The sequence below is a fragment of the Cucurbita pepo genome, chromosome 8 (assembly GCF_057944985.1).
Source record: "Cucurbita pepo subsp. pepo isolate OVF chromosome 8, ASM5794498v1, whole genome shotgun sequence".
Classification (NCBI taxonomy): domain Eukaryota; kingdom Viridiplantae; phylum Streptophyta; class Magnoliopsida; order Cucurbitales; family Cucurbitaceae; genus Cucurbita; species Cucurbita pepo.
This window is the reverse complement of record NC_141805.1, coordinates 1,244,458-1,268,493: the sequence shown is the minus strand read 5'-3', so window position 1 is coordinate 1,268,493 and position 24,036 is coordinate 1,244,458. Positions and strand designations below refer to the sequence as shown.

The following is a 24,036-nucleotide window of genomic DNA, read 5'->3' as shown; positions in this document are numbered from 1 at the left end:
CTCCAAAAAAATTTGATTTTTCGATTTTCAAAGGTACTGAGAGAGATGTCTCCGACTTAACTATTGTAATGAGAGATGTCTCGGACTTGACTGTTATAATCGACCCTTGAAATAAAAGGTGTCTCCCTATTTAATACCCTCCTCTACAAAAGGTTGACTTAACTGTTCTAACCGAAAGTTGAAATAAGAGGCGTCACCCTCTTTAATATCCTCTACTCAAAGTTCACTCCAAATTTTTTTGATTTGTGTTGATTGTCAAAAAAGTTTCCATAAATCACTACAATTTTTTTTTTAATTTTTTCTTAACCGTCCAAGGGTACTGAGAGATGTCCCGTGTGTACTTTAACTGTTCTAACAAAAAATTTTAATTTTTTCTTAACCATCAGATATATTGAGAAATGTCATGTCGGACTTAACTGTTCTAACCAACCGTTAATAAAGGGCTATTTACTGAGAGATGTGTCGTCCATACTTAACTTAACTGTTCTAACCAACAGTTAAAATAAAAGACGATTTATTAGAGGTAAAATTGATAAAATAGAAGAAAAAATAATTTCAATGTAAGATATTTTTTATTTGTATTATAATTTAAAAAGCATATTTAAATGAAAGAGAGATATATAATTATATTTTGGTACCAATTTGTTTTTGCACGGTCTATTACTTTTAAAGTTTCGCGGTTATGCCCCAAATCTCATTGTTATTCTGCATCATCTTCTTCCTCTCCATGTCGACTCTCTGAATTTCGTCGCCACCTTCTCTGTTTCCTCTATCGCTTCCTCAACCACTACAGTTTGTGCTCGATTCATATTGCACTGTTTGTTCTATGTTCATGACCTAGACGCGCTTGTTGACGACGGGGACCAGCCATTTGAAAATCGGTAATAATCTCTCTTGTTTTTTTTTGCATCTGCTAGGGCTTTACTTGACGACGAACATTTCTTTCTTCCTTAATTCTTTGTGGATTTTGCTTTTTGAGTGAATTTAGCGAGATTTGCATTTCGTTTGCTTCTTGATGTTGTATTTCGCTTACTCGGTCGATAATTGAGATCACTTCGCTGATACGGTCTTCTCACATCCTTTTCTTCTTCTTTTTCAATTACTGGATTCTGAGGGAGTGTTATCGCTTTTAACAATTTGGATTTATTCGTTTCATTCCGTTTTGTTAGTTATCAGCTAACATGCATTCGGCTACTTTTGACCAACTATGTTTCATCGCTACTCCGGTTGCAACGCTTTTCTTTTGAGTTCCCCTCCCATACAACTGACTGGCAGCTGAACAGGGGGAAAAAAAGGCGATTTTGTTTTAAATACTGCTTATTCGTTTCTTCTACGCATTTGAGTTTTTGTATGCTGGATTCAGCAATGAAACATTTGCTGGGTTTTCTTTCGCAAGTCGGTTGCTTTATTTTTCTCGTTTGAAGTCGTGCTTTCACGAACAACTATTCTCGCTCTAAAAGTACAATTTCTATGAAGAGGGTTTTTGGGTGAATGCAAGTGCTGGACTGGTACTTTATAGGATATTAAATCAGTGTGCTAAAACAAGTCTATAGAGTACATGCTACTCCTAAACTTCAATCACGTCATAACAGACATTAGTGCTTGTATGTGTGTTACAGATCGCTAAAAGCTCATGGCCCCGTCACGAAAGTCCAGAAGTGTTAATAAGCGGCTTTCTTCTGCTAATGAGGCCTCCTCAAGCAAATATCTGGAAGCTCCTAGCAAAGGCAAGCAGAAGGTATGTGAGTTTGTGGTGGAAGATGACTTATCCAAGATTTGTTCAGGCTGTCGACTTTCCACTTGCAAATAAAAGTGTGATATTTCGTTGTTTCAATTTATAACTTCAGTTGCTAATTGGTTACAGGCTATCTTATCTTGAAGTAAATTGCAGTGTCAGTCTAACTATTATCATAGTTTTCAGCTGTTGAAAGCTGATTGTCTAAATCGTGACTTTATTCATATTTAGCAACTCATTTAACTCCATTTTCCTCTTATTTTTAGCTTTGTTTTTTGTTTTTTGTTTTTTTTTTATTTGAATCTTCTTATCATTTATTTTTAATTTTAATCAGTTGTTCACAACTTGTATAAGATATAATTTGGAGTCAATGGTGACCATTGATTAGTGTTGTCGTCGAAATCTCATCGCGAAGAACAATGATAAGTTTGGTTCAGGGTAGTTTTATAACCATCTTCTGATTATTTGCAGAAGAGGAAATTTGCTGACTTGTTAGGGCCTCAATGGAGCAGAGATGAGGTTGAGCAGTTCTATGAAGCATATCGTAAATATGGAAAAGATTGGAAGAAGGTTAGTATCAATTTATGGAATGGTCATGACAATGTTCTAGTGCTGTGAGCCAAGTGAATCTCATTGCCACAGAAAAATTGAGCCGTGAAACTTTTAAGTATCTTGTTTCAAAATCATGCAATACTTTCTTCAAATTTTTTTCAGAAAACAAGCTAATACTTGTCATTTTCTTGTAGATGTCAATTAAATTTGTTACTGTAGTTGCACCTAATTCTTCAGTCTTAAACAGATACTGGTACTGTATTTGGGTTGCAACATTTTTGTCTGGTACTTTTGTGCAGGTAGCTGCTGCAGTAAGGAACCGTTCTACCGAAATGGTCGAGGCTCTTTTCACCATGAATAGGGTAAATCCCTTTTTTCCTAATGATCTCAGCCCTCCCACTACTTATCTTAAATATTTGTATCGCCATTAATCTTTCTATACAAATGACTTTTCTGATTAAGTTTCCAGTAAACTTGTCTGTTGTATGTCGTATTCCTAGTATCGGGGACCTATACTGTGTATTTGTTGCAAACAACCCCATTTTCTTCCCTATACTTATTATCTGATCATAATGTCTCTGCTGCATGTTTTATGTGTTGCTTGTGTTCTCTGTGATCTCTATATCGTGTACTAAAGGTCATGAAAATTTTGAGTTGTCATTTAATATTCAGTTTTCTTTTATCTGATCAAAAAACCTTTTTAGTCCGTGGCCACTTTGATTGTTGGCGCTCTTTTGGAGTTTCACTTTCACGATTTAAATTGGTACTGTGATTTATCTTGTTACCTTTTCCTGCATCGTTATATTTTTTGGAATTCTGGTCGTGGCTTGTAAAATTATTGGAAAACATATATACTTAATATTTGGAAATGTCAACACTGTGACACCATCTTGTTATTGTGGTTTTTCTGAAATGCGTATGCACATTCTGTTGATATCAGGCCTATTTATCACTTCCAGAGGGCACTGCTTCAGTTGTTGGGTTAATTGCAATGATGACTGATCATTACAGCGTACTGGTAAGATTTTTGCTCTATCTGTGTGTTATTTTCTCCCTTCTTTCTTTTCTTTACCCCTCACCCCCTCTTGTTTTGAAATAGAACTGTGTATATACTCAATTTAGATATTTTCTTTCATCAATATAAGTTTTTGTCTCCCCAGAATTTATTTTTGTCAATATCAAGCTAATTTACCCTGGTTCATCGTCCTTTGATCTAGAAGGGATGCAAGTTGCGGGTGAATTTTTTAGTTTTTAGTTTGTTTAAAGATAAGATATTGTATGCGTTGAAAAAAGGTGTACAAAGCTTTGAAGATTATATAAATGCTCACTACGATAAGCAAACAATGGACCATATAAGGATGCTCTTCAAATAGGATCTTTATGATATAAAATCATCGGCAATGATTGGTCTGCACTTCTAGATTCTTCCTCCTTTAATGGGCACACGAAGCTCTCATGACCCTACAGATGAACTGAAAGTAATTCTTCTTTTAGCCCGTCATAATAATCAACCAAAATGCATAAGGAAGTCTGAAAGTGGAAGGGACATGAATAGTGCTTTAACTTTAGAAGGGCTTTTGCCTTTTATTGTTTGGAGGATATTTTGGGTGTTTCCCTCCTTCATACGCTTGAAGGCTTCTTTCACAGCCTCAATCATGGCAACAGAGTATTGACGTTTGGAAATTGTGGAAAGTTTTCTTGCCAGGCCCAGTTTCATTATATCTTTTGACAATATGAAGTCCATCCCAAAATTATTTTGATAAAAAATTGTGGAAACTCAAAGTGAAAAGGGAAGTAAAGTTCTTCATGTGGACTCTCCATGCTAGAATCAACACTTTGATGAATTGATGAAATTTAGTGAGAGAACATTAGCATCTCCCTCTGCCCTCCCTCTACTGGTTTGTGCTGCAAAATCACAATGAAAGTCAGAATTTTATCACCCTTAAGTACTTTGTGCTCCATTGCTGTATTGGGCTCCGAAAGTATTTATTAATCTCTTCTAAGAGCTGAAAACATTGAAGCATCTTTCCATTTGAGGGTTATGTATGAAACGTAGAAATAGGAATGTAGATGTAGCATATATTTCTTCTGCAATATTTTGTTCAATGTATTTTGTTTCTATATTAGCATATTGGATTTGCATGGGAGTTACAGAGTATTGTAAGGCTATTGTTGAGGTCATATGGCTCTTCTGAGGTCTAAATTGATAGATGCGTTGTCAGAGAGACAGTGAAAGTGAGCAAGAAAGTAATGAGGATTCGGGAGCAACAAGAAAGCCTCAAAAGCGACTGCGTGGAAAGTCACGAAATAACAACTCAAAGGGATTGGATGCACATTTTGGAGATGCTTCACAATCACAGTCACTTCCAACAAACTATGGCTGCCTGTCATTGTTGAAGAAAAGGCGTTCTGGTAGGAAATGTCTCAAATTTCTTTCTTAGGTGAATAAGGTTTTCTGTACTTGTCCTTCATTCTTTACCTTCGTCTGGGGGGGGGGGGGGGGGGGGGGGGGGCACTTGGATGGGTAATTTATGGAGTATCTTTCTTGAGCTAGCAATGTCTCTTTTCGTTACATTGTCTGTTTTTTAACTTTTAAAATCATTTACGGAAAATTGCTGTCATGTTTTCGGATTTCATTTATTGGTGTTAATGTGGATGGTGTTAGGAATTAAACCTCATGCTGTTGGAAAACGGACTCCGCGCGTCCCTGTATCATATTCATACGATAAAGATAGTAGAGAGAGGATTTTTTCACCTTCCAGGCATACTAGTAAGCTAAAGGTTGATGATCCAAATGATGATGATGTTGCTCATGAGATAGCTTTAGTTTTAACAGAGGCTTCGCAACGCGATGGTTCTCCTCAACTTTCACAAACACCAAATCCGAAAATAGAAGGTCATGTACTTTCACCTATCCGAAATGACAGGATGGTAATTATTCATAGCTTTTAGAAACACTTTACCACTATTTTGAACATGTAAAGGGATTGACTTCAAGTAATTTTGATATTCAGCGAAGTGAATCAGACATGATGAGTACGAAGTTTCGATGTAGTGAAATGGATGAAGGTGGTTGTGAATTAAGCTTAGGAAGCACTGGAGCTGATAATGCAGACTATGATCAGGGGAAAAATACTCGTGAGATTCAAAGAAAGGGTAAAAGGTACTACGGAAAGAAGGCAGAAGTTGAAGAAAGTATGTATAACCACTTGGATGACATCAAGGAAGCTTGTAGTGGGACTGAAGAGGGGCAAAAGTCAGGCAGTTTGAGGGGAAAACTTGAAACTGAGGATTTTGATGTAAAATCTGTGAGAACCTCTTTTAAAGGCCCAAGGAAGAGAAGTAAGAAAGCTCTATTTGGAGGTAAGCTGAAAAATAAATTTGAATTGGGTTGTCTACCCTTCTTTTGTATTTTGTATTTATCTGTTCTATTAATTTTTTAAGGACAGATTATTAGCTTAGTTTTCCTTCTTGACTAAAGTTTTGTCTATTTTTCTTCCTTTGTTAATAAAATTTCAATGGTGCATATTTTCTTATGTTTGGGATGATTTTGTGTCTTGTGAAATGGACGAGAGTGTGAAACGGACTAGAGATTATAACTGGATTTTGAATTCATTGTTCAAGTTTTAAAGTAGTTTTTGTTTTGGTTTGGTAGTCAGTAAATTCCTGTATTCATATGTTTGATTAGAGATGGCAAGTTTTGGAAGCTTTAACAAGTTATGGATCAGTTGTAGCATTAGGTCTTTTAGATTCGGAGTACAATTTATAATCACTGTACTTATCACATATCACTAGAAGTGGCCATTTCTTTCTTTTGGATGCTGTCTCTATATTATAATCAATCAATCAATCAATTATTGTTTAAAGTTTGGTAAAAACTTGAAGGGTGGAAAAGTAATGTGTTGTAGTTCTTCTATTTTTAATTTGAAAATGCGAATTTGTATGTATGTATTTTAAGATGTTGCCTCTAGCCACTATTTCTATCATTAGATATTCAAATGCATGCGTGATTCTTTTTTTTTTCTTTTTTCTTTTTGATGTTCTCATAACCGAATAAAGGTCATGTTCTTATCTTTAATTCTTTTGGTTGTTCTCTGTTCAGATGAATGCTCGGCATTTGATGCACTGCAAACTTTAGCTGATTTGTCTTTGATGATGCCAGACACTACTGCTGACACTGGTAAAAATTATTCTTCAATTAAAATTTATTTTTGAGGCTTGTCTCATGAAAGCTACTTATACATTGTGTTTTGGTTCGTTTTTTTTTTTTAATTCTTTTGGTTGCCAACTATTCTTCATCGCTTCATGCATCTCTAGGCTGTTTCCTCTTTCTTCATAATACTATTGGGGAAAGCTTACAGAAAGGTGGCGTATGAACTGATTGTTTCAAAATATGGAGTAAATGTGATATTGGTTGCCATAAAAATTCAGTAAATAGAATGCCAACTAGAAAAAAAGAAGAAAAAAAGTTAAGTCAGTATAAAATGCCAGCAATTGCTAGAGGTGAAGTTGTAATCCTGATTTAACTGAAGCTGGGGCTAGCCATAAGTGCGTAGGATGTTGAGTAAATGGAAAATTGTAGTTTGATTGACACTCAAGTTACTCAACTTGCATTCATCTAATTTTTATTCCAGCAAAGAAGTTTCCAACATATGGGCATGTTGCAATCTAATATCTAGGATGGCTGCACACATTTGATTTAATGAGCTAATTTTGGTCATATCCTCTATGTTCAAACTCTCCCAGCTTGTTACTAAATCAATGAACTCTTGCAATTCAATTGGATATGCTTGAATTTATTAGATGAAATCAAATTTGGTGGGTTTGAAATAAATTCTCTGTTTTGCGACTATCATTATCAATTCCTCCCCCCTCCCCTTCCTTCCTCAACCATTAGAGTGATGATGAACATGATCATTTTGTTTCTCTATATTAGAGCCTTCTGCAAAGGTTAAAGAAGAAAATCTTGATGTCATGGACAAGTCTAAAATGAAAGGGAATCATTCAGTTGTGGGAGCTGGAATCTCTGCTTCCAAGACATCTAAGACGGGAAAGGCTTCAGGCAACAATGTTGGTCCTATTCCTGAAGCAGAAGGAATTCAAGGATCCAATAATGGAAATCGTAAAAGGAAACAGAAGTCCTCTCCATTTAAAGTAAGGATGGATTGGAATCATAATTTTGCTGGTTTTAAATTGCTGCTGTCTTTTTTTATCATTTGTCTGTTTTGGAATGCATTTTGACAATATGGAAATTTATGGTCACAGATTTCATCTAAAGATGAAGATAGCAATGATTCTCGTGTCAATGACACTCCAAAAACTAAGGTGTGGGTCTTATTTGATCCTTGTTTTAGAAGAGTCCTTCAGTTCATCTTAATTCTTTATTTTTTAATATGTTATATAGCTAAGAATTTAAAATGAACTCACATTTTGACTTAATGTATTTTGTTATCCTATTATTGTTCTTTTTTCTTTTTCAAACAAGAATCAAACTTTCTATTGATGGATGATAAGATAGAAAAATGTTCAGGGATTCAAACACTTGTATGGAGTGAAAAGAAAACCAAACAACCAAAAAACTTTTCATCTATAAGAAGCTTCCACTGTGACCTGATGGCAATATTCCAAAGAACATTAAGCTTGCCCTTGAGTTGAGAGCCAAAAAACTTCTATTGATTTTTTTTCTTATAATAAACTAATAGGAAAAGAGAAGAAAGCATACATAAGTAAGGTGAGAAGATATCAGCCCAACTAAAACCGATTTGATTACGAAAAGTTCTTCCATATGGCGATAATTAAATAATTGTCGTAATTTAGAGAAAAGTGCCTAGGTGGGACTCTATACGGAGCCATATCCTTGCCATCCAAATTCAAAAACATAACTTTTAATAGTATAGGTCCATAGTGGTCAGATTTTAAATCTTGCTTAGAGTTTCCTCAAGGGTAAACTTAGATAATCGAAAGGCTGGGCCTCAGCTAAGCATTAGAATGCCTGTGCTTTAAAAACCATTTCCTATGGGAGACAAAACAAAGTACCAACCTTCTGCTCTGAACTTGCAACGGAGGAACAAATGAGCTAGTGCTACATTTTTTTTTTTGAAGGAAAAGGCAGGAAACAGAGGGAGATGATGCCTTAATTGTAAATCTCCACTGAAGCCTATCTTGGTATTGATACTTCTGTGAGCAATAGCGCCTAGGAAAAAATTAATTGCCTTAGGAACTCTACCTATCCTGACTTCCTTCCTGTTAATACTTATCTCTAACAGTTGTGCCTTTGAAGGTTTACATGGTGAACAACAACAATTAACCAGTACTTTCATTTCTCCTTCGTGTTAACTTCATAGATTTTGGTTTTCCATTGCCCTGTATGTTTCTAAGAAAGGCTTTATGCTCATGATTTTGTTTACAATTGGCTCTTGCTCCAGAAAACTTCGTTTCCCCCCCTAATTTCATACCTTCTGTTTTTGTTTTAGGCTACAGATGATGGAAAGAGTTCTTTTGGTAAAGTTAAACGGTCCCCTCATAATGCTGGACTGGCAAAATCTAGCAAAATATCAAAACCTCTAGATCATCATTCATCTTCAAGTACTGACCATAAAAGAGAAGATGGTGACTATGCTTTATCCACAACACAAGTTCCATCAATTAACCCAATCAGCTTGCCTACCAAAATGAGGAGCAGGCGGAAGATGGACCTGCTGAAGTCGCAAAGAGATTCAAAGATTGCTGATAACATTTTGATTGATCAACTTAATGTAACTGCTCATTCATTAGATGATAGACCACATGATCTCAAGGTTACTATTTCTGGTCATGACATAAATTTTCTTGGATACTGGATCCTGAATTGTTTACTGTATGTTTGTAATTGCAGGAGCAGCATTCTAATTGCCTATCTTGGCATAAATTGCGTAGATGGTGTGTTTTTGAGTGGCTCTACAGTGCAATTGATTTCCCATGGTTTGCAAAATGTGAGTTTGTAGAGTACTTAAATCACGTTGGATTAGGTCACATTCCTAGATTGACACGTGTTGAATGGGGTGTTATTCGAAGGTATTTTTTTTCAACTTGTCCATTTGTATCCTGTTGACTCATTTCGAGACACTATCTATAGAAGACCAATATTGTAGTTTTGTCTTGATTCAGTTCCCTTGGGAGACCGCGGAGATTCTCTGCACAATTCTTGAAGGAAGAAAAACAGAAGCTAAATCAATATAGGGAATCTGTTAGGAAACACTATGCTGAACTTCGTGCAGGCACAAGGGAAGGACTTCCAACCGATTTAGCTCGGCCATTATCTGTTGGACAGCGTGTTATTGCCATTCATCCAAAAACAAGAGAGATCCACGATGGAAGTGTACTTACTGTTGACTATAGCAGGTGTCGTGTTCAGTTTGACCGACCTGAACTTGGGGTTGAATTTGTCATGGTAATTATGTTTTCATGATTTCTTTATTTTTATGGTTTGTTCATTTGATAGAATTGAGATTGCCGTAGATCCTTACAGTTTCATGTGGGCGATCTCATCCCCAAGTATTAAGGATTCCCAAATAAGACAACGGTTTAAACTACATGTCAGAAACAAGAGACTGTTTTCTGACAGGTTTCTTAATTTTAGATGATGATCATAGGCACAACACTTTGCTTAACGTCGGTATTTTCCACAGAAAAAGAAGCTCACTTATGGATTGTTTTATTTTTAGTTATGTATGTACGATTTATATTTGAGTGGCATGGTTTGACTCCTCCATCACAGGATATCGAGTGTATGCCTTTAAATCCAGTTGAAAACATGCCTGCAAATTTGTCAAGACATGGCGTGACTCTCGATAAGATATTTGGTAATCTCAATGAGGTTAAAATTAATGGCTTACTGAAGGAAGCGAAGATTGAAGACTATATAAAATCAACCAGTAACGATAAACTTGAAAGCACCGATGGTTCTGTGTTTATTTCCCCTTCCACTCATCATATCAACAAATTAATTAAACAGGCAAAGGTTAGTGTTCTGCTACTTTTTTTTTTTTTTTTTTTTTTTTTTTTTTTTTTTGAATTAGATGATATGCATTAGTAGCTTATTTGAGCATATTTCTCCACGTCATCACATTGGCATGCTACCATGTAGCTAAGGTCATATTATTATCAATATAGAATTATAGATTACGTAATTGGATTGTATTCTTCTACATTTCAGACATGCATAATTGGATTCCAAAATCTGCATTCTTTCAACTGAAAACAATGAATGTCACTATGATAGACCTCTAACAAACACAGGTAATTCAGCCTTATCTAGAGCTTTTAGAGGAAGTCAATAGAATCAAGTATTCTTACAGACGATATCCAATAACCAATGCTCAAGTCTCCTCCCATCTGGCAGCTTTGTCCTTCAAAAACTGTAATTCCTTTTCGACCAATCCTTCCAAAAAGAGCCTTAATTGCACTCATTTAAAAACCCTTAGCTTTATTTTACCTTTTGTTTTTCTAAATACTTTTTGAATACTTCTTATTCCTCTATAGGTGTTCTGTCATTCTTCTGTCTTATACACTTAGTTTCATAGAATAACAAAGACTCGTCTTAATTCTGGGGTTTTGAGATAACTGAGTTTGGCTTGAAATGCTTACTCTATAGTTAGGCCTACACATTATTTTTGACCTGCCGGTAAGTGATAAAGGAATTGTTCGTGGCCAGGTCGACCTTGGGTGCTCTAATCTACAAACTAAATTTGGGCTTAATGAGACTGTCGGTATCCAACAGGAGGCAAGTTCCCAACTTTCTGTCCTTGCTCAAATTCAAGCTAAAGAAGCTGATGTTCATGCTCTGTCTGAATTGTCACGTGCACTTGACAAGAAGGTAGTTCATCATATTAGCTTCATATTATCAACTTTATGTCGAGATTTCAATTATAAGAAAACAAGTGTTATATTGCAGTATCAAAAAGAAATTACCATTTTTGAGGATTCTCACTATCTCAAGTCCCACAATGGACCAACTCCCATTCCTCCAATCTTCCTAACTCCCTCCATTTATAAACCAACAAAACCCTCCTAAGTAATTACCATTATATCTTTAATAGTATCCTAATGACATTCCCTATACATTTTCATTAATACTTGTAACATTTTATTTGTCCTACATTTTCATTAATACTTGTAACATTTTATTTGTCCTACGCTGGGAGAGACTAGTTTGAAAGGTAGAAATCTATTTTGCTTTAACCTTTACATCAAATTGAATGTCTTTTAACCTGACTGATGCGTGCCTAAATCTAGGAGGTGGTGGTGTCTGAATTGAAGCGCTTGAATGATGAGGTGTTGGAAAACCAAATAAATGGAGACAACTTGCTCAAGGATTCAGAGAACTTTAAGAAGCAATATGCTGCTGTGCTATTACAGTTGAATGAAGTTAATGAGCAGGCATGCGTTTTAATGATCACATTTCCAGCTTAATCCCATTTTTTTTATTCAAGTGCTTATTTTTCTTAGTATATATAGGTCTCCTCTGCTCTGTATAGCTTGAGGCAGCGCAATACGTATCAAGGGACTTCACCATTAATGTTCCTCAAGCCAGTGCATGATTTGGGTGACCCTTGCTCTTATGCTCAAGAACCCGGTTCCCATGTGGCTGAAATTGTGGGAAGTTCCAGAGCAAAGGCTCAAACAATGATCGATGAAGCAATGCAGGTTTAACCTTTACTATTATCTAACCATTTTGATCATCAGTTGGTCGGTGTTTAGGTATTATGAGTAGTCTATCTTCCGCTGGATGTTCATGTAAATAATGGACATACTTGTCTAGTCAATTGTTAACTAATATGAATTTTCACAAAACTATTAATTACTAAATTACTTCGTAGGACTAATTTTTTCTTATAATTTCAACTAATTGACTGCATAAATCAAATTTCAACTAGAACAATCTGTAGAATAAAATACACAATTTCATTTCCCAAACATTAATTCTCTTGCATTTCCATATATGTATCTTTAAGATTGTGTACCTTTTAAATCCCATATTTTAAACCCTCAGATATTTAATATCTATATCCATTGAACAAAATTCACTATCCAATCAAACCATTAGAGAGACGTAATGTACTTCATGATATTTAGATTTGCTTAAAAGTAACTGTGATTATCATGCATGTACTTCAAATCTTTACACTGTAAAATTTCATCAAGTTATTGAATCATCCAAGTCCTAAATGCTTCCTTCAGAGTCCATGTTGGAGATCTCTTTTCCTGTAGATTTTGTGCTTCCTCTGACTTCATTTGCTGTTAACAATCATTTCAGGCAATTCTTGCTCTGAAAAAAAGAGAAAGTAATTTGGAGAACATTGAAGAAGCCATTGATTTTGTGAGAAATAAACTCTCAGTAGATGATTTGGCCTTGCCAACTGTGAAATCAACATCTGCAGATACTAGTAATGCCACTCCAGTATCTCAGAATCATTTCAATGCGGGTGCATCAAACCCATCAGCTGCTAATTATGTAGTTGGTTCCAAGTCCAATAGCCCATCCGACAAGCCTGAAGTGGAGATCCCTTCAGAACTTATTGCGCACTGTGTAGCCACTTTACTCATGATTCAGGTAAAGGGAGCTTCATTCGAGTCTTCCTCTCAATTATGTATTATTTGTCCGGAATGATGTTGAATCAATGATCTATGACCCCCAATTTGTTTCTGATTTTCTGTTTTGCATAAATAAGAAGATTTGGTTGTTTATTCATCACAAACTGATTCATACAGTTCAAGGGGATATTAGAAGAGGGAATTCTTACACTGTAACCGTTGACAAATTGGTGTTGCAATTTTTTCTTGTTTTGTGGAAAGGCAGGGAAATCGTCTCATTAGACTTGTCGAGTATTATTGTGATCTTGCATATTGTTGGTTGCGAATCATGTACATAATAGTCAAGTACTTTTAGCATGCTTGGTTCTCGTTTCTCTTGCGTATGAGGATAATAGTTTTTGATTTCCAAATCCTGATTGTTGCTATAAACATGCAGAAATGCACAGAACGACAGTTTCCGCCAGCTGATGTTGCTCAGGTACTGGATTCTGCTGTCAATAGTTTGCAGCCATGTTGTCCTCAGAACCTTCCACTATATGCAGAAATACAGAAATGCATGGGAATTATAAGGAGCCAGATACTTGCGCTTATACCTACATAGGTTCAAATCTGCTTCCCATGTGTTAAGACAAATTGAAAAGGTGAGTAAATACGTCTTAGATATAATATTTTGGCCTCACTTTTTGAATTATAAATGTGTATCTCCTTGGCTATCAGTTTCTTTGTCTGACTGTACCATAGACTGGAATTATGTATAAATCCTTGTAGTTTGAGCAAATTGTAGTTTCATTGAATGAAAATCAATCTTCTACCTGCTTCTGCATTAGTCGTATTGTTCCTTCCTCTTTTTAATCAGCTTAAGTACTTTTCCTTTAGGGGTAGCTTAGTTACTTATAGCTTCATGATTTTGGGTTAGATTTTGAGACTATAATCTTCATTTTCGTTGGTGATTATTAATCCTTTGAACTAGAAGTCTAGAATATCTAAGCTGGTAGAAAATTAATTATGTTCAAGGCTAGTTGTAAACGCTTAGAAGCAAATCACTGTCTAGAAGAGGCATTTAAGTGATAGAAGCCATGAATGTATAGGGAAAAAACTTCTCTTACCATCAAATGAATTCAAGCCATTGGATTTAAAGAAAGTTGCAATTTCATAACAAAAGAATGTTGCAATATAAGAAAGGGAGGCTAAACAGCGATTTTTCGCAAAGTGAAACCAAGTCAATCAAGTGTTTTAGGCTCATGAATCTGAGATTTAATAGTTTTCCTTGTTCAAAATACCAGGAACAGCAACCCTATAGGGCTTAAAAACTGCCTTGTCGACTCCTCCTTCAAGTTATTCCCCATTCTTCAGAAGACTGAACTATTGGCAGTTATTAGGAAGGTCCATGTCTTGTTTCAGCTCATAATTTCAACTTCTTTTTGGGCTTCTTCCCCACACTCGGAGTCCTCAACAGTCTGCAGCACAACAGATTTACCATGAGGAAGTAGAGGCAACACTAGAACTATATTAGAGCATAAACAAAACCATTTAGGAATTTCAACCTTTTGCTTTTCATTCTCTTCTTGTTCCTTTTCTTTTGTTTGTTAGGCTCAGAATTCATGGCTTCCCCTTCATCTGATTAGCCCTGTACCATCACCATAACCGGGTTAAATTTTACTAGAATGATGGGGCACCAACACAAGAGCTCCAGTGAAAAAACCTTAGGGTCGTCGAATGAGTCCACATGGTGAATATTTTTGCCAGAACCTGAAATGCCACCTGATAAAACATCATAGGTAGTGAGGAGAAGAGAGAAGGTTCGAGATAGTGTTCAATCATGCATCTTCAAAACCTCAAAAACTTCCATGAGTTCAACGATTGCGAATTCTCACATGGTGGGACATTGAACTATCATAAATAGTAGATTAGTATCTTATCCGCTTATCTATGATAGATACTCTGATTGGCAACTTAAAAGCTTCAGTCATAGCTTTTTTTTTCGGGGAAAGGGCATCAATGAAATTGTTTCTTTCTCGGGGGAGAACACGGCAAGTTCTCTCCCCTCTCTCTCTCTCTATGTAGTCTTTAGATTTCATTGCCAAGAAGTGCATCAATGACTACTTGAGTAGATAACTCACAACAAGCTAGAGTTACATTCTACTCATCTAGTGTTCGGAAATGCAACCAAAATCAAACCAATAAGGACTTATTTCTCCTAACCCACCAGAACCACATATTAGTGACCACGTAAAGGACGACGACTTAACTGGTATGGAATCTTCGGAATGAAACCTAAAGGCAAACAACAAAGGTGTAGCCCCAAAATATAGATAGATGATACCAAAATATTACAAGGAGGAATGGACAAAGAGTACGATGAAATGACTAATTTTTGGTAGTATGATAGCAGAGCGTGAGGAATCTTCAGGTGATGTCCAAGGACTGCAAGCACCAGTCTTTTGCTAATGATCTGACCTCCTAGCCTCTAACATTGTACTACTATCAATGCCCCAACGTAAGTTGGACATGAAGAAAATTTCAATCTTAGTGGGACCAAACAGTCATCCTTTTTTTATTGAATATATATGTGTCTAACCAATTGAGTTATGTTCCAGATATCAGCGTATCGAACAAATACTAGAAGTTAACGGCTTTGAATTTGGGAAGAAAACTCAATAAAGGTAGCTCTAAAACTTTGTATTTTCCTTTTTTACTCCATAAATTTAAATGTATTTAATGCATATCAATACACATGAATTTAAAAAATATCGAATAAATCAAAAACTTTATTAGACCCGAACTTGAAAATTGAAATATTCACTTTTTTAAACTTCACCTCTTTGGGTTCTTTTATGTTTCTATCTCAGTGGATTTTTCTTTATTATTAGTCTTTGTGCAATTATGAACTCTCTATTTGTCCCAATTGGAGGAACTCTGTTACCAAATTAGCCTCTTCTTCATTCCAATCATAAAAAATAACAAGCACTTTTTGATTTTATTTATTTATTGAAACTAATAAAGAACTTTTTAAATATTATCTATGGAGTACATACAAATTTATGAGTTTATGAGGTTGCCTAACAAACGTCATTGATGATAAAAAATAGATTACGAATTTGATTTTTAAAATATTTATCTCCTCATTTTGTAGTTGATGTAACTTTGAGTTTACATATACTCATAAATTGCATAAGTTGGTTAATAGGAGAACGAGGCAAGTAGACAAATAATAACAATATAAAGAAAAAAAGACAATTTGAAACTTAAAAGTTCAGTAACTTAGGGAGACGGAAGGATACAGAGAGACATATGATTGATTGAAGGCTTTTATCAGGTCGCACTACACTAATTATAAGTAAATCCAACCACTACCAACGTTGTGATTTCATCGTGGTCGCAGTCCCCACTTCCACAATTGCCTGCTTTAAAGCTTTGTGGAATCTTATAACAAAATGCTCTCACCTTTTGCTTTCCTTTTCCCCCCTTTCTTCTGGTTCTAGCGCCACTGAAGTGAAAAATCAGTTTAATTTTGTATCTAATAGAATCTAGTTTTGCATCGTTCGAAAATAAGAATGCCTAAAAGATCAATTAAATACAGAATTAAAAGTATTGAAAGACTTTAAACTTCGAAGATTCTTGATCGGATCTAGGCTGCAAATATTGTACAACAAGATTCTAATATTGCACAAAAGAACTCTTAAAAAAAGAGAGTAATTGAAAGCGCATCCTATCAGTTTTTTTGTATCCAAGCCAATAACAAACTATTGCTCCACAAAACGAAAGAACAGAAATAAATGGGTCATTATTATCAGGCAAATTGCTTTGCTAATATACTTTCCTCATGAAGCATTTTATTCTCAGAAGAGGGAATCTTTACTTGCGCAAATGATGATTAACTTAACTGGAAAATTTAAGTGAGAAGATTGGCTGACAGACCTTCAAAGTTCAACCTAGAAGATATGAAGAGTCAAATGACTCTACAGCTACAGCTACAGCTACAGCCTGGAAACTATACTACAAACCTAGGAATTAAATTCTTGGTTCATGCTTGTATTCATATATGAGTTCATCGTATTTCCGAAATGAAAGGCCCACATAGCCATATAGAAAAAAAAAAAAAAATGTACGAGGAATAGAACAAAGCATTATAAGGGTAAAAGTTATCAGCAATACGACAGAAGCATGTACTTTTCTGATGAGCATCGAATATGTTCAGTTCCTTTTAGCGAGAAATGAAAAGAAGAGAGAATCTTACATAGGCTCTGTTCAATCGGGTCAAGTTGTGATTTTCTTGAAACAGTACCAATGCCCCTGCATGTTCATGTCCACGCGCACCTGCATTTTCTTAGATTGAAGTTAATATTTATTTAATTTTACAAAATAATAGAAACAAATTTTAATGTGAATGGATTTCTAAAATTTTAAAGAACAATTATAAAAACAGATACTTTTGAAGAAAAAGATTAACCATAAAGCAAGGTACAAAATTTTTAAAATCAATAGAAACATAAAGCCTAAAATGGATGAAAGTCCAGTTTCAAACCCCATGAACCGTATTTTAACTCTTTTACCAATACTTCGAAAAATATAATATATCGATGTTTCACCTTTACCTTCATCGATATTTTCATCAATGCCTCGTAAAATCAAGATGTAAACATTTGATTGACACCTATGTTAAAAGTTTTGTTGGGAGTTGTCCCTTTTTAGTCTAAATTAAAATTACATTATGACATATAGTGACTAAATTTTATCAGAACAAGCAATGATTTGATAATTTATTGAAAGTGTGAACAAAAGTAAAACAAATATAAAATAAGTTTCAAAATAAAAGAACCCAATACATTGACTTTGTGTGAACGAAGTTTTTTCCGAAGAGACCTCATTAAAAACTTATAATATATCGAGAATAAAATTGGAAAAAAAAAAAAAAAAAAGGAGGACAAAATAGAGAATCACCTGAAAAGAGTACTGAACATATTGGTATGTGCCCACTTTTATCAAATTCCATCCCTCTTTGAGCCCCCATTTTCCACCGCCACAACTAAAAAGTATTCAAAAAAGTAAAAGTAGATTTCATTTTCAGAAAAGATGGGAGAAAAGCTTTCAAAGACTTAACACTTATCTTTTGTTGCCCAACATACTCGGAAATCTTTCTGTCATCAACTAGGTACATAATATTCTCATATGGATGAACTTTGAATATGCCCGAGTTCCCATCTGATCACTGCTGGAATTAGAACAAAAAGACTTTAAACTGTAAAATAATCCACTTCAAAATTTAGTCAGCAACTCAACACATAAATTCATATCATAGAAAAGCCAACAGTATTTCCTCAGTCAAATCCTGATTCGTTTACAAATCGAAAGAAAGCTTTTAAAGATATTCGATTTCGCGTTCCCCTTTCTAGCCATAGAAAATGGTAGATATTCTTGAATTTTAGTTCCACGCCATGCAGAAGTACTGCTACTTGCTGCTTTATTACCGCTCATATCCTACTACATGTAAAAGGTAGTACAGCAGTATAGGAATTTTATCCTTTCCTTCTATTCATGGCTATAGTATATCATGTGGGATCTATAAAATAAATGAAAAAAATAGATACTCATGTTACAAGAAATTTTGATCAATGACATGCATAAAAACATGATAAATTATACTAAAAATCAAGAAACCAATCAGCTGGCGGATCGATCTGAGATAATTGATTTGGCGAGAGAAGGAGAAGAAAACAAAATTAATAGGGTGATTGGCAGGTTAGAAATCTAGAAAGAGAGCGGATCGAAGATAGAGAGGGGAACTAGAATCAATGAGTGGGATTTCTGTTAGAGGAAGGAGATGAAGAAGGAAATGAGAATGGGTGGATAGACAGAAGAGAATGGTTGAAAATTACTTAGTAGAACATATTTTTAAATGTCATTTTCATACTACAAAATTTTATTTCAAGTAATTAAAAACATGTTTTAGAGTAATCTAAACACAATAAAGTAAAAGTGATTTTAACATTTTTAAAATCACTCAAAATATTGAAAAAGAAAGAACCTATCAAGTCTCTAAAATGTATGCTATCCTAGCTCTATAAAATTAAATCAAATTGGTTAAGGCTCAAGTAACTACAGGAAAACGATACGAGTGTAATACACGTCTCAAATAATGCTCCAAATTTCAATGTCTCCACGAACTCTAATATATTTTAAAAAATAAAAGAAATAATGCATCAAGTCTCTGGATGCATGCTTGCCTTGCTCTATAAATACGAGCTCATCTTGAGTTAACGAAACTTGCATTCCAAGTTGGATTACCAAGAGCTTTAACATTGGTCTAAATTTATTTCTTCAGAACTCTGTTTCTAACTCTCTACTCTCTATGGCTCCAGTGCCTAGTTCTCCCGTCAACGTAGGACACATCGATGATGTGCAAGAACTCAGGAAGTTTAAGCCTAACACTATTCCCGAAAGATTTATCAGGGGCGTACAAGAGAGGCCAACACCACCAACAGCTTTAATCTCATCCTCTGATCTTCCCACTATTGATTTATCCAAACTTTTAAAAGGAAACAGAGATGAAATATTGCAGCTAGCCTATGCCTGCGAGGAATGGGGATTTTTTCAGGTAAAGACTAATCGAATTTTCTCTTTTCAGTCAAAGCTTAAGAACAGGCAATGGAAACTAAGGCCTTGGTAATCTTTTAGGTAATTAATCATGGAATTGCTCAAAACCTACTAGAAAGCATTGAGGGGGAGGCAATGGAATTCTTCGGGCTACCTTTGGAGGAAAAGCAGAAGTACCGAATGGCACCGGGCACAGTTCAAGGATACGGGCAAGCTTTTGTGTTCTCAGAGCACCAAAAGTTGGATTGGTGTAACATGTTTGCTCTGGGGGTTATACCCGACTCTATAAGAAACCCTCTATTATGGCCAAAGAAGCCAACAAACTTCAGGTGGTTTTTTGTAATTCTAATGTCACCATTGAATTAACTGTTCAGCTACTTACAATCATACACCATTTTGCAGCAATACTGTTGAGATTTACTCTAAAGAAGCAAGAAAGCTTTGCCAGAATCTATTGAAGTACATAGCTTTAGGCCTTGGCCTAAAAGAGGACGTATTTGAAAAGGCGTTTGGGGTGGCCGTACAGGCAATAAGGATGAATTACTATCCACCATGTTCGAGACCTGATCTTGTTTTGGGGCTGAGCCCACACTCCGATGGAAGTGCTTTAACTGTTTTGCAGCAAGGAAAGGGCAACTCAGTAGGGCTTCAGATCCTTAAGGACGACAAGTGGGTTCCTGTTCAACCTCTCCCAAATGCACTTGTGATCAACATTGGCGATACAATGGAGGTGTGAATGAAACTTTGTCTAAATAAAGAAAGATTTTTTATCTTACAACAGAGACTTGACTCCTTTCTCATTGATTTATATGCAGGTTGTTACAAATGGCAGGTACAAAAGCGTGGAGCACCGAGCTGTGACTCACAAGCAGACTGACCGACTTTCGATAGTCACATTTTATGCACCTAGCTATGACATAGAGCTTGGACCAATGCCAAAATTCGTAGATAAAAACAATCCATGCAAATATAGAAGATATAGTCATGGAGAATACAGTAAACACTATGTCACAAACAAGTTACAAGGAAAGAAAACCCTGGAGTTCGCGAAGATTCCAACCAAAAACTCCTACTAAAGCATCACAACTTTCCCACCTAGGGATACCAATGCTCGATACTGTATAGAATTTAGCAGAGCAGTATTGTGACGTCAGCATTCAGCTAATATTAGGGGGAAAATATCAATCAACATGCAGAATGTACATCTTGTCTTTACTTATTTCTAAATTTAAATGGGTTGTACAGTTAAAAGTTAACTCTTGCCTAGTTAAGCGTTGTTAGATTCGACAATTTGGTAATGGGGCCTCTGAGATTTGACGCTTCTCATGTCAAGTCATGTTCCATCTTTTGGGATTTTCAATCAAATAGCAGCTGTACTCGTAAGAAAAACAAGTGCAACATGACGAAGACGTCCCTTTTCAACAAGATTCTAAGAAGCATCTACATATGGGGAACCAACAACATAGTACGCCACCAGATTGTTTTAAAGCCACCAAGATAAGAAATGGAAGAGGCATCTATGACTATAATTTGGGTAAAGGACTTCTTGGGTAGTGGCCATAAAAGAGCTCATAAATTATGAATTTGTTCACATCTAGTGCTTCAATAGAAACATAAACTATTTCACTAATTTTCTTTTAGTTCTCTGAGTGCTAAGAACAAGCAGTCCACAAAGCGAAGCATGACTAGACCAAATGTAATAATGTCTTGAACAAACTAATTGAAAGAGCCCATGTAATAATGGCTTTTCATGCTGACCCACCACAGAGCTGGGCAGGTGAGAAAAATAGTGTTTCATCCACCAGAAGTTCAATCAGAAATGGCAGAGAGTGCCTAATGAAAGTAGTAATCTCCATTTGTTAGAAAAAGTTGAAGGGGCACAAAGGGTGCAGATAAACTTCACATGCAAATATCGAAGTATCTGATAAAATGTCTTGGAAGAGATGGAGGAATAACCAATTGGGAAGTAATAACTTATAAGTTAAAATTCCTAATTACGTCCTGAAGATTTTGTTTGACTAGGATCCAAATTCGACAAACATTTGGGCCCGTGAATTGTAACAAGTATTTGAGGAGAAAGACCAAAATGCTCAACGGGGGACAAAAAAAATCTAATTTAGAACATCTTATTGTCATAGAAATGTCCTATACCTTGAAACTAATCCATCTGGTTGAAGATAAATTTACTCGCGTTCTAGTGGACGGCATACAACAGAAGGAAAAGAAAAATGGAATTTGAAGTCCGGTAATAGGCGGAGAAATTGTGAGTTGAGCTGAAAACTTTAGATTTAGTTAACACGAAGTATAGATGTAAAACTTATTTCTTTATTTGGTAGCTGTGGGAATGGATTAGAAATAAATGGGCAAAAACGGTCAAGTAAGATTTGAAAGATTGACTAACAAATCATGCAAACATAGTTAAATTCATGCTAAAATAAAATTGTTAGCCAGTGAAATCATAATGAAGTCCATTTATCTTTATTGGAAGGAAACTAAAGTTTTGGATAGTAAAATTGGACCTTCAATTGGTGTTAATGATAAAGACTAAACATATTTAGATTTCACAATTGAAGATATAATTAAAAAAATTCTAAGTTTTAAAACAAATGATAATCAAAATAAGGAGACAAAGAAATTTATAATTCGAAAATTTATCTTGCTGATTGAAAACTTATGAAAGGTTTAGCCTAGTAACAATAACAATAGCGAGGTCCAGGTGAACAAGTGCATGCTGTCATATTCACATTGTTAGTGCCAATACAGGCGTGATGAATGTAAGCAGTCAAAATCACTCAACAAAAGCAATTATAAAATGATTGCAGTAGAAGAATTCCTTATCATGCCTCATTTACCATCCAAATGCATTAGCAATCTCAACTAAGACATTGCTAATTTTAACATGGGCGTCTGCTGATTTCCAAAATTACCATGGGCTGTGCTCATGTCTTAGGATCCAAACTAAAAGCTAACACTTTTAACTACTCCAAACGCTAAGCAGTTAGGAGAAAAGGGTAAAACAGGTTAAAATTGAATATCAAATGTAATAAAGTTCAAACATGGTTCTGGTCCTATACATTTATCATTATCTATATGTGAATTTATTCCCTTAACATTTACTAAATGTCACATTTAGTTTAGTAATAGAAGTAATCATCTATATCAAATGGTGTGCTATGCTTTTGTCTTATTTTTAGAATATTACGTTACATGTGGAGTGATATTATTCAAACCATTAAGGTTTCTCATATTAGCTTGTATCATGCCATCAGAAACTGAAGTATAAAGCTTTGGGGGGTATATTTCTGTTTCTTGATACAGAAATAAAATGTTGTGCAGAAAACATATAAATCCTCCAAGTAGGGGAAGGCATCATGAAAGGAAACCGGGGAGTCATCGGAATGTGGCTGTAATTATTATGCGTGAAAAAATGACCAGAACCCACTAAGAATTGATCCAATGCCCACGAAGAGGAAGTCCTTTTCCTTTTTAATTTCTCTCCATTTCCCATCAGTAATAGTGGAAACGTCAAATTAATCCTTCACAACAACTTGCTTCCTTGATGTATAAAAGGAAGATGATCTCAGCGCAAGGGCCCCAAAATCCCACCCTCACAAAACTTTATTTAGTTGCAGTAGTCAAACATGATTATTTCAATGATTGAGGTATATAATTTTAATTCACAAAACATTAAAAGATGCAAGATGCAAGATGGAAGATGCATGATCAAGATATTATTTGTCTAATTACTCTTGGATACCTCGTGATTTGAGAATCTGAAGAGGACCGTCAATTTTGCTTCACTAACTTCTCCATTCTTTCTTCCACTACTCCATAGAATCCCAATCGCTCACGTTTTGTGGCTTGCTTTTCGCCATGTACATTCCCCCTTTCTTTCATTTCGAATCCCGACCATTATTGTTCGATCATATTCAAAAAACAAGACGAGATTCATTCACGTGCAAAAAAATTAACAATCGATAAAACCTCACCAACTATATTGTTGTCAGGAGTTGATGCGGCATTGTGGCGCGTTTGCGCGAAAATGTTCCATCAACGCCTGCAAATTTCATAGAAATTTCAAAATGAAAATGGCATCTCATCTACACTCCGTAAATTTTTCATAAAAACATATGTATTTCCACAAAATCTGTCCATCGTTCATAATTACCGATCACTCTTTTCCTCAGCGAGAGAGAGAGAGAGAGCGCGCACCTTTGGCGGCAAAAGATTATCTGAATCTCCATTAGAACGATCGAAGGAAGGAAAGCTCATTAATTAAGGAATAAAATTATGATTTAAAATTTTAAAAATCAAAACTTTATTATAAGACTTATATCTCATTAGGGTTTAGGGTTTCGAAATTGTTTTAGATTTTTTAAACTCATGAAATAAATATTTTCTTCCATTTTTCTTAGATTTTTTATTTATTTATAATTTTATACTAACCTATTAATCAAGATGAATATATTATTTAAAAAATTACTTAAAATAGTAAATAATATGAATACTATATTATAAAAATATATTTATTGATATTTAACTATCTATAATGATAATGAATTTATAAATAATTAAAATAATTA

The 24,036-nt window shown here is 35.1% G+C and overlaps 2 protein-coding genes and 2 long non-coding RNA genes across 16 annotated transcripts; 2 read left to right on the top strand and 2 right to left on the bottom strand.

The window, feature by feature from the left end:
* Nucleotides 1-649: 649 nt before the first annotated feature.
* LOC111800370 (protein ALWAYS EARLY 3) lies at nucleotides 650-17,179 on the top strand. 8 transcript variants are annotated; one of them, XR_015422100.1, is made up of 22 exons: nucleotides 651-881; nucleotides 1,620-1,738; nucleotides 2,207-2,305; nucleotides 2,587-2,649; nucleotides 3,228-3,305; nucleotides 4,498-4,699; nucleotides 4,953-5,218; nucleotides 5,302-5,650; nucleotides 6,390-6,467; nucleotides 7,224-7,441; nucleotides 7,553-7,612; nucleotides 8,761-9,084; nucleotides 9,162-9,340; nucleotides 9,434-9,716; nucleotides 10,044-10,286; nucleotides 10,980-11,141; nucleotides 11,561-11,704; nucleotides 11,783-11,971; nucleotides 12,582-12,878; nucleotides 13,296-13,500; nucleotides 15,457-15,522; nucleotides 16,703-17,179. XR_015422100.1 is itself a non-coding variant. In XM_087125968.1 (21 exons), exons 2-20 carry the CDS (start codon nucleotides 1,634-1,636, stop codon nucleotides 13,458-13,460), a joined length of 3,504 nt encoding a protein of 1,167 aa, XP_086982094.1. In that variant the 5' UTR covers nucleotides 651-881; nucleotides 1,620-1,633; the 3' UTR covers nucleotides 13,461-13,500; nucleotides 15,457-15,633. The 8 variants fall into 8 exon arrangements, 6 of the variants coding, with proteins under 6 accessions (XP_086982097.1, XP_086982094.1, XP_086982098.1 ...); XR_015422099.1 differs by having other exon boundaries at nucleotides 16,689-17,179; XM_087125968.1 differs by lacking the exon at nucleotides 16,703-17,179 and having other exon boundaries at nucleotides 15,457-15,633.
* On the bottom strand, nucleotides 13,841-15,354 carry LOC111785510 (uncharacterized). The gene is made up of 3 exons (XR_002813675.2): nucleotides 14,562-15,354; nucleotides 14,404-14,486; nucleotides 13,841-14,316 (listed from the first exon to the last, which is right to left on the bottom strand). It is a non-coding gene; the product is annotated as an uncharacterized LOC111785510 (long non-coding RNA).
* LOC111800100 (uncharacterized) lies at nucleotides 16,061-23,806 on the bottom strand. 6 transcript variants are annotated; one of them, XR_015422103.1, is made up of 6 exons: nucleotides 23,666-23,806; nucleotides 23,443-23,510; nucleotides 23,211-23,339; nucleotides 17,801-18,071; nucleotides 17,097-17,176; nucleotides 16,061-16,346 (listed from the first exon to the last, which is right to left on the bottom strand). It is a non-coding gene; the product is annotated as an uncharacterized LOC111800100 (long non-coding RNA). The 6 variants fall into 6 exon arrangements; XR_002815965.2 differs by having other exon boundaries at nucleotides 23,211-23,343; nucleotides 23,666-23,804; XR_002815967.2 differs by having other exon boundaries at nucleotides 23,211-23,343; nucleotides 23,622-23,753.
* On the top strand, nucleotides 18,390-20,709 carry LOC111800099 (protein LATERAL BRANCHING OXIDOREDUCTASE 1-like). The gene is made up of 4 exons (XM_023683679.2): nucleotides 18,390-19,454; nucleotides 19,535-19,782; nucleotides 19,856-20,183; nucleotides 20,269-20,709. The coding sequence occupies exons 1-4, from the start codon at nucleotides 19,209-19,211 to the stop codon at nucleotides 20,527-20,529; spliced, it is 1,083 nt and encodes a 360-aa protein (XP_023539447.1). The 5' UTR covers nucleotides 18,390-19,208; the 3' UTR covers nucleotides 20,530-20,709.
* Nucleotides 23,807-24,036: the final 230 nt, after the last annotated feature.

Excerpts from the sequence above, each read along its gene's own strand:
- LOC111800370 (XM_087125968.1), top strand. The coding sequence starts at position 1,634 with ATGGCCCCGTCACGAAAGTCCAGAAGTGTTAATAAGCGGCTTTCTTCT. Across the intron at positions 6,468-7,223 it reads AGACACTACTGCTGACACTG|AGCCTTCTGCAAAGGTTAAA; the intron begins GTAAAAATTATT and ends TCTCTATATTAG. Across the intron at positions 11,972-12,581 it reads TGATCGATGAAGCAATGCAG|GCAATTCTTGCTCTGAAAAA; the intron begins GTTTAACCTTTA and ends CAATCATTTCAG.
- LOC111800099 (XM_023683679.2), top strand. The coding sequence starts at position 19,209 with ATGGCTCCAGTGCCTAGTTCTCCCGTCAACGTAGGACACATCGATGAT. Across the intron at positions 19,783-19,855 it reads AAGAAGCCAACAAACTTCAG|CAATACTGTTGAGATTTACT; the intron begins GTGGTTTTTTGT and ends ACCATTTTGCAG. Across the intron at positions 20,184-20,268 it reads ACATTGGCGATACAATGGAG|GTTGTTACAAATGGCAGGTA; the intron begins GTGTGAATGAAA and ends ATTTATATGCAG.